General features: G+C 39.8%; 1 protein-coding gene across 1 annotated transcript; it reads left to right on the top strand.

Annotated features, from left to right (window-relative positions):
* Positions 1 to 18: 18 nt before the first annotated feature.
* LOC104520872 (histone-binding protein RBBP7) lies at positions 19 to 8,124 on the top strand. Its single transcript, XM_010162681.2, has 12 exons — positions 19 to 173; positions 2,144 to 2,286; positions 2,746 to 2,919; positions 3,222 to 3,337; positions 3,932 to 4,092; positions 4,520 to 4,646; positions 4,743 to 4,820; positions 5,395 to 5,471; positions 5,904 to 5,961; positions 6,751 to 6,861; positions 7,675 to 7,817; positions 7,894 to 8,124. The coding sequence occupies exons 1-11, from the start codon at positions 115 to 117 to the stop codon at positions 7,741 to 7,743; spliced, it is 1,173 nt and encodes a 390-aa protein (XP_010160983.1). The 5' UTR covers positions 19 to 114; the 3' UTR covers positions 7,744 to 7,817; positions 7,894 to 8,124.
* Positions 8,125 to 9,223: the final 1,099 nt, after the last annotated feature.

Genomic DNA, 9,223 nt, shown 5'->3' with positions numbered 1-9,223 from the left:
CCTGGTTCATCTCTCTCCCCTCCCGCAGTGCTGGAGGACACGGTGGAGGAGCGCGTCATCAGCGAGGAGTACAAGATCTGGAAGAAAAACACGCCCTTCTTGTACGACCTGGTGATGACACATGCTCTGGAGTGGCCCAGCCTCACCGTGCAATGGTTGCCTGATGTGACCAGGTGAGAGAAGGGAAGAGAGGCCTGGAAGGTGCCAGGGAGGCACAGGGCTCAGCTGCTGATGTGTTTAGTTTGCGAAGTTCGAGCTGAGGCTCTATGCAGTTGCTTGTTCCACTGCACGTTCTGTCTCTGTTAACCATGTCTGCTAAGTAACTGGAGGATAAAAGCCACACAAGACAAGAATAATTTGAGTTAGACTCCTCTTTGTGAGGTTGTAACGCTTTATTTCGCTTACAACTTTAAAAACCCTTTGGGTATGCAGAAGCCTTAGGGAAAAATGTCATAAGTTGATGCTTGACAGCATTTAGCCTAGCAGAAGATGTCATGAGATGTGAGAAGAGAAATATTTCTCAATTTGTTGATATATAAGAGACCTAACACTCTTCTATATTTAATTCTGATCAGATAAATCTATGTACTAAATTAGCTTTTTCTTCAAGACTGTTTTTCCTCCTGCACTACAGATTACTGTTCTGTAGAAGCTATAGTATCTGTCTCCAATTTTGTTTGTTTTAAGTTTGGACTTATTTAAGATGATATTGTTCCAAGACTGGTGTTTCACGTCCTGGTTCTATCCCTGGCTCATGCTGACTTCACATACTTTAACTTTCCTATTCTTCTACCTCCACCTGAAAATTGTGGGCTCACTGGTTAATTTCTTAAAGAATTTTGAAGATGGGGATAGATTCTGTTCATGTGTCAGCTACTGTAGAGCTGAAATTGTTGCAGTAACCACTCAGGGCTCCATTGAGGTAGTGGACAAGGACTGGGTCCCTCGTGTTGTAAACTGGATACAGTTAGGATTTAAATTGTCTTATGTGTAAAGTTCATGCAATAATCAGAGGATGGTCTCTTTAAAATTCCCCCTTGCCTGTGTGATGTTATACTTGGTGGTTAGGTGATCACTTAATTTTATATACCAGCATGTTTGGGGAGGATGTTGAGAGATATGAACCAACTAGTCATGGCATGGAGAAAATGAAGTGGGGATCTGAGGGTGTGGAGCCCCTGTGAGGAACACTTCTGCTTGCCTCATATTTTGCAGATTGAATTAATATTCAGTTTAAAACCTGGTATTTCCAATTATCCAGTGTCAAAATATGTAAGCCATTTAAGGCAAGGACTGTCTCTTTGTATGGCACCTGACATGATGGGACGCCTGTTCCTGATGCAAGTAAGTGTGTGTGCATTGTGTGTTTTTTGTTTTGTTTCATATTTTTCATTTCCCCTCAAAAATGTATGCTGATGCCTTGGGCATGGTGTAGTAATACCTGTGGTGGTTTGATTGCCCAAATGATTCCAGTTTGCTTGGATTCAGACAGCATAATTACTTTGTTGCTTTCAAGAATGAAGAAGTTGCTTGGTTTTGGCTGTTCAGATTTTCTTTTCAGTGATTAGTGGCACTCTCCATCCAGCCTTTCACTTAATACTAAATGTTGCATTTAACCACCAGAAAAGAAATTTGATTCTAGTTAGCTGGGATTTGCGCAGTGTTTAAAAATCAGCTTCTAAAATAAAGTAATAACTGGTAAAAGCTTCTAAAAGAAGTAACTAAAATAGGTTGCCACTTGTCCTCGGTATTTGTGTTTTATAGTAAGTCATATTGATTGTTTTCTAAATCAATACTGTGTGACTGCTGGGGGAATTAAAGACAGAAGTAAGTATTAGTGTCACCTTTAACTACTGTGCAAATTGAAATTGTCCCTTGTGGCAATTGTCCTTGTCCCAGTGGTAACGTTTACTGGACTTGTATTGTCACTCTAGCCTTGCTGGTTGTCTCTTTGGCTTGCTTCTGTCAGAGCCTAGTTCACCTCATTGCACGAGTCTCTTGTGACAAAGGATCTCTTGCGCGAGTCTCTCTTTCTCTAGCTCCCTGGAGAAGTTTGGATCTTGTGTAGTTGATGCTCTCCTATCTATCAGACTTCTGGAACTCAGTGCGTAACTACATTCCATGCGTTTATTATCCTAAACAGGCCAGAAGGAAAGGATTATGCTCTGCACTGGCTGGTTTTGGGAACACACACATCTGATGAACAGAACCACCTGGTTGTTGCCAGAGTCCAGATTCCCAACGATGATCAGTTTGATACTTCGCAGTATGACAGTGAGAAGGGAGGTGAGCATGCATGCATTCTTAGATTATGTTTTAGCAGAAACTGTTCTAATGGTGTTCTAACTTTCTCTTAAATACTAAAGCTGACATACTTACCAGTCCACACTAATTCTAGATCATTCATTGTGACTAAAAAGAGGAAGATTCTTATTTCAGAAGAACTTGGGTAACAACATGATATACAATCCCTACTAGCATTTCTACCAGCTCCATCAGTTGTGCTGAAAACTGATATGCATCTACCTCAACTAGAGGCTAAAGCTCTCGGAGAGTTTGTATCGTAGAGGATTCAAAATATCTAAAGTGCTAATGCTGTCACATCACATGGTGCTAGTCTTTCATAGGCTTTATTGTATTATGATAAGATGCTTACCACTGTTTCTTGCTGTGGGGGAGATGGTATGAAATCCTGTTTCACCTGTTTAAAATAGTTGATGTGATAAACTGACCTTTTTCTGACAGAGTTTGGTGGCTTTGGATCTGTGACTGGCAAAATTGAAACGGAGATTAAAATTAACCATGAAGGTGAAGTAAACCGTGCTCGTTACATGCCGCAGAATCCCTGCATCATTGCTACAAAAACACCGTCTGCTGATGTATTGGTGTTTGACTACACTAAACATCCTTCAAAACCAGGTGTGTCCTTGAAGTTAAGCAAAATGCCTCTTGTCATTTAGGGGTAAACTTTTAAGTGTAATTTGGAGGAGAGGTGATGGGCTCTGGAATCCGAATAAGAAGGCCCATATCTTCAGTGACTGTAAGTGCCTGGTTTATGCTCAATATCCTAAGAGAATCTTGGTAGAAACAGCACTCTTCCTAAGATGCTGATGTATGAAATATGATTATTGCAGTGGAAACAAAGCTCTTGGGTGATAATGATGCTCTTACGGATTGATGTGCAAGGTGAAACTAAATGGAAGGAATTTCCTCTCTTTCAGACCCAAGTGGAGAGTGTAATCCTGACCTTAGATTAAGAGGGCACCAGAAGGAAGGCTATGGCTTATCATGGAACTCAAATTTGAGTGGGCATCTTCTCAGTGCATCAGATGATCATGTAAAAACCACATCTTTTCCCCTATTTAAAAAAATAAAAAACAACCCCTCCTAATTTATGCTGTAGTAGATAATTAGAGAAAAACTGGGTTAGTGCAGCTTTATATTGTTCTGTGGGGAAGCTCTCACATATTGTAATTGTATTTCTAAAGGCTGTCACTTGGCTTTAGGCTATAATCAACAACCAGTTCTTTGTAATGTTCTCGATGAAGTAAGAACAGAGTATTTTTACAGTTGTTTGCTGGAAAAAAAATGTTGTATAACAACCCTTTAAACTGGCTTGGGTCTGAGATCATGAATTAAAAAGACTATCAAAGACCAATTGAACTAATAGCTTATGCATTTATTTGTGGGCTTTAAAAGTGTAAATTGCTTTTGCGACCTTATAAATAGTCCTTGGCCCTTGAATTTTTAGGAAAGTGCTGGATAACTTAACATGCCAGAAGTGAGCTAAGTGTTCCTTTTCAAGAATGAAGAACTGCTTCAGGAGTGTCATCTCTTTATATGTAGAATGTGATTATTTATTTATTTATTTAGTTGAAACTTAATACAGTCAAGAGTCTGCATAACAATAGAATATGGCTCTTATTTACAGACTGTGTGTTTATGGGATGTAAGTGCTGGACCAAAAGAAGGCAAAATCGTTGATGCGAAAGCCATCTTCACTGGGCACTCCGCAGTAGTAGAAGACGTGGCGTGGCATCTGCTCCACGAATCTCTGTTTGGATCCGTGGCGGATGATCAGAAGCTGATGATGTAAGTTGAGGTTAAGCAGTTTTTGGATAGTGCCTGCTCTGTGCTGTCAGGGGACCAGTCCACAGTCCTTGGATAAAAAAAATCTGAATTCTGGAATGATCTCCTGTAGCTCTTTAGTGCAATCAACTGTATTAATGCTGCACAATCACTGAAATCTGCATGTCATTTAATGTGTTCACATCATTTGAAAATAAGATGTAATTAATATGTCTGTCAGCTTCCTGGTGCAAACTGCTCATGTACAAGAGGCACAAAATACTGCAAGTTCACAGAATAAAAACTGCAGCTTCAGACTTAGGCTTGGTAATAATGTAGTTTCTTAAACTAATGTGTAAGTGTAGTGAAAAAGAACCTCTCATGAAAACTTACGTTTGTTTGCTCTCGCTCTCTCCTCCCTGCCCCTCCCCCAAACCCTTCATCGCAACAGTTGGGACACAAGATCTAACACCACGTCCAAGCCAAGTCATTCTGTGGATGCTCACACAGCCGAGGTCAACTGTCTGTCCTTCAATCCTTACAGCGAGTTCATTCTAGCGACTGGTTCTGCTGACAAGGTTTTTACTTGTGTATTCTTTAAGTTCCTAAGTATTCTACATGTAGATAGTTCTAAAGCCATTATACTAAAAACATTTTCTTCTTACTTCTCCCAGACAGTGGCTCTGTGGGATCTTCGAAACTTAAAATTGAAACTCCACTCTTTTGAGTCTCATAAAGATGAAATTTTTCAGGTGGGTAAACTTTTCTCACAAGCTGTAGAAGAAGCTAGAAGAGTGCTGACTTGGAAAAGAACGTGTAGATTTTCATGTGGTGACCAACCACAATAAATAAGTTTGTTGAGCGTTACATAGTGAATTGGTTCAACAAACACAGACAGTACCACATAGTTTCTATCTGCCTTTCCCCACTTGACTCTGAAGCAAGTAGTCAACAGCTTACTGCTAAAAAGATAACTGGGAGTTTGCAAGTACCTTTAGTAAAAGTAGAAGATTTTAAAATGTCCTGCTGTAGAGAGGACTTGGGTTCAAATCTAATATTGTGAACTCTGCCTGTTTAGTAGGGGCAAGCAACAGTGAATTTTAGACAATTTCATGATAAGGTAAAATCTGTAACAGTGAAATAACGTTGGCTGTTCAATTAGAGAAATTTTGAGAGTTTAAAGCACTCTGTTTGAGCTACAGGATATCTTTGTCTTGGAAGAAACTGATTTATTGAGTATAGTTGTTGAAAATTAGTGGCCAGGTGCTGGTTATTAAGGATATGCTTTAGAAATGAGTAACTGCTCCAGTCGTTTTCTTTCAATAGGTTCACTGGTCACCTCATAATGAAACAATTCTTGCTTCGAGTGGTACTGACCGTCGGCTTAATGTATGGGATCTGAGGTGAAGAGCAATTCCTTTATTTTACTGTATATGAACAGATGGTTGGGGAAAAGAAAAAAGGCTGCAGACCTACTTTATTTGGTAGGCTTGATTTGTGCTGTTCTCTAGCCTTCCTTGCTTGCTTAACTAGGACCTGGTCCTTCAGGTATACGGTAGAAGCAGCACGGTACCTCTTATGTTACTTCTCTGTGAGGATTTTTTGCTGATAAAATTGTTTTCTGTTGTCTTTAGTAATAAGTGATTTCTGCCTTGAAGTGCTTTACAAGTTGGATTCTATTTCAGTTGATACTTTATTCCCAAGACTTAAATTTATTTGTTAGTTAGAAAAACCAATAGCAAAAGCAAGTACTGGAAACTAAGACTGGGAACTGTTAAGATTACATAGGATGCAATTTTCATTATTAATAAAAAGTATAAACTACTTTCTTACAGTAAAATTGGAGAAGAGCAATCTGCAGAGGACGCAGAAGATGGGCCTCCTGAGCTGCTGGTACGCTTCTGTTCAGGTTTCAGTCTGCTGACAGGCTGCATGGCAGTGTGATGCCCTGTGACTCTGCTACTAAAACTGCAGCAGTTCATCAATCTTTTCACCTCCTCAGTTTTCAGTCCAATGCTCTGACTTGCTGTAGGCTTTGTCTGCTCAATTCTGGAGGTAGTGATTTTTTTCAAAGCTCTCCTGGACGTGGTTTACACATCTTTATTGCTGAACATATTTAGAGTTCAGCCATGTGCTTGTCAGTACTCTTCTATAACTGAAAGTGTGTAAAGCTGAGGCCTGAAATTGTTTAATCTTTCATTAGACCGGTTAGGTCCCATATAGCTCATCTTACCGATGGAGAAAGTACAAAGGCTTATGTTTTGTTTTGCTTCCTTAGGAAACAATTACAAATGTTTGTAGCTTGGTGTCCCCATTTCTTGTGTAACTGTGGAAGTGCTCATATGATTAGCTGAGGTAAGGGATATAAAATACGGCTGGATTTCACAGCCCAGCCTTGTGTGAAGTAGCACCATTTTGAGGATGTCAGTCAGTTGTTGCTATAAGAATATGAACTGTCATCTGAAGTGCTGTCCCAGCAGTTGCAGCTGAGTCCATAAGCAGTGAATGGAACGCACTGTTTTCACACACACCTTCTTTACGTCTGTTTTGTGAATCCCTAGTAGCAAGTTTCTCCTCCTTGTGTAGTCATCAGCATGATGAATTTAACTCCTGAATCTTGGGTTTAACAGATTGCTCTCTAGAGATGCAATGGCTTACTGAAGCTTCTGGGTTTTTTAACAGTTTATTCATGGAGGACACACTGCCAAAATTTCAGACTTCAGCTGGAATCCTAATGAGCCTTGGGTAATCTGTTCTGTATCGGAGGACAACATAATGCAGATATGGCAAATGGTGAGTGTCACAGCAGCTCTAGAGCTGCTCTGAAGTTTGTTGCATAAATGAAACTGAAATGGCTTGTTCTTCCTAGGGCAGCTTGTGCCTTCCATGACGGAAAGTAGTCTGTCCCCTGTACTTCTTACACTGCTTGACTGCAGAGTAAGACTTTCAAAAGACAACAAAGACTAAAACTTACCTGAATGACTGCAGCTGCTAGCTAATTCTTAGCCAAGTCTTAATTAATACTAAGAATAAATGTGGCAGTTGTGAACTTATATTCAATACCAGCCAAGACTTACTCTTCCCTCTCTTCCCCTCCATGGTGACTGTGAAGCAAGATGCCTTTTAACTCACGAGTTAGTTCATATTCTTTTCCATTACAGGGATTTGATCAGTTATCTTATAAATGTCGAATAAAGTAGCTCAGGAATAATTTAAGTTAAAAAAAAAAAAAGTAACAGACTTAAATGTATGGCACAGGTCAGGCTTTTGGTTTTTTATACCTGTTCTTTAACTTGTTTTGTGTGTTCAGACTGAGATTTAAGTAAGTCCAAATAACATGTTAATAGCAAGGCTACTGGTTAAATGGCTAATGCTTATGCTGATGAAATAAAAACAATGTGAGAAGACAACTGCTGAAGTTTAGCCACTGTGTGCACATTCCTAAATTTGGCTGCCCTTTAAGAAAATGCAGGGAGAGGGTCCCTTTAAGTAGGGGATCATATCTGTGCCTTCTGGGTATTAGAATGTTTTTTCTTTATAAAGTGTAGAAGATTGTTTAAAAACAATTGTGTCTACTACTTGTAATGCAATATTTTGTGTCTTCAGGCAGAAAACATTTACAATGATGAAGAACCAGATATAGCAGCAGCTGAATTGGAGGGTCAAGGAACGTAATTTTTCTTCCTTGAGGAAATACTGGATGTGACAGTGATATAATTTGACTACTGTATATATTTAAAAAAAAAAAAGCCCCTAAAAAAAACCAAACCCCCCACAACCCTCCCCTTCCCCCCAAAAAAACCCCAAAAACCCAGCACTGGGCAGAAGCATTACATCAAAACCAGAATATTCTTAATTGGGCACGAAAAGCATGTATAGTCAAGTTGTCATGGGATACCCTAGGTTCTTGGGGCACTTTGAGCTATTATATACTGTACAGCAATTAGCTTTTAGGGAAAATAAGAATGACTTAATATGTATGTTTATATTTTTAAACAAACTTAGTGGCTTCCTGTAAATAAAACAGCCAAATCCTCACTCTTCCCACACAGAAAGTGCGCAAAAAGAAAAAAAAAAAAATGAAGTTTTTATTAATATGTACAAAGAGCTTTTCACTTTTACACAACACTTTTGAATTGGCTTTGCATAAATAAAATTTATTAAATAAAATGTTTGGTGTGTTTATTGTCCATGGCCACAGTGAATGCCTTCTTGCTAGAATGTAATTTAATTTCTGCATGGTAATAAGGATACCTAGTTCTTAGTTTATAACTTAAACCGCAATTAAAGCTCTGGGGCAATGAGAGTTGTCTTAATGCAACAAACTTGGAGTAGGGAACTTGTATCCTTCACATGCAGAATGGGTGTAGAAAGAGGTTTGGGGAACCCACAAGGATGACCAGTCCGACTCCTCTAAACTTAAAGCATAAATCTTGAGTAAATTCAAGTAACTGGTGAGCTGGGTTTTGGGTGGTTTTGGTTTGGGGTTTGGTTTTTGTTGGGTTGTTTGGTTTGGTTTTGGGGGGTTTTTTGAGTTGTGGTAGAAGCACTGTTCTTTAACATTTTCTTGTCTTAGGTGCTAAGCTGGCAGTGTGGTCTCGGTGAATTGGCAGTGCCTGTGTGTAGTTAGATCCCTCCTGTAGCTACTGTTTGATTAAAATGATGTGAGGCAATCAGGCAGGTGTCAATACTGTAGCACTGATGAACATTCAGCCAAAACCAGCCCTTTCCAGGGCAGAGGTGGCAGGTGTTTGCTGGAACTTGACTCCAGACCTCTGTGGTTCAGTATTTTGTTCCTCAGGAAGGTGCTCACCTCTATGTCACTAAGATGACCAGCTTCCTTCCAGCATGACCCCTCTGGTCATGCTCTACCACGTGTTATCTCTGTGCTGGTGCTGGGAGGGAATGGCAATGAAGCTGTGGAGCAAAGGTATCGCTCATTTTCCTCTTTACTGGTTGGCTAATGGTCATGTAGCTAAAAGAGTCAACACCTTTTGACAAAGGCTTGGTATGTGTAAGCAAGCCAGCAGTTTTCTCTTCCTTGCCTCACAGGAAGGGCCCTGTGGTGATACCAAAGGGGAACTTAGGTGCTTTGGTGCTAATTTAATTTGCAAGTGGCAGCAAATGCTAAGCATTAAACACACTCAACTTGGGG

This window comes from Antrostomus carolinensis, unplaced genomic scaffold (genome assembly GCF_000700745.2).
Source record: "Antrostomus carolinensis isolate BGI_N321 unplaced genomic scaffold, ASM70074v2 scaffold16302, whole genome shotgun sequence".
In the NCBI taxonomy this organism is placed as follows: Eukaryota; Metazoa; Chordata; class Aves; order Caprimulgiformes; family Caprimulgidae; genus Antrostomus; species Antrostomus carolinensis.
Note: the sequence above shows the minus strand (reverse complement) of the source record. Positions and strands in the feature narration are given on the sequence as shown.

Coding starts and splice junctions, on each gene's coding strand:
- LOC104520872 (XM_010162681.2), top strand. CDS start 115: ATGACACATGCTCTGGAGTGGCCCAGCCTCACCGTGCAATGGTTGCCT. Junction 174..2,143: donor TGGTTGCCTGATGTGACCAG/GTGAGAGAAGGG, acceptor TATCCTAAACAG/GCCAGAAGGAAAGGATTATG. Junction 5,962..6,750: donor ATGGGCCTCCTGAGCTGCTG/GTACGCTTCTGT, acceptor GTTTTTTAACAG/TTTATTCATGGAGGACACAC.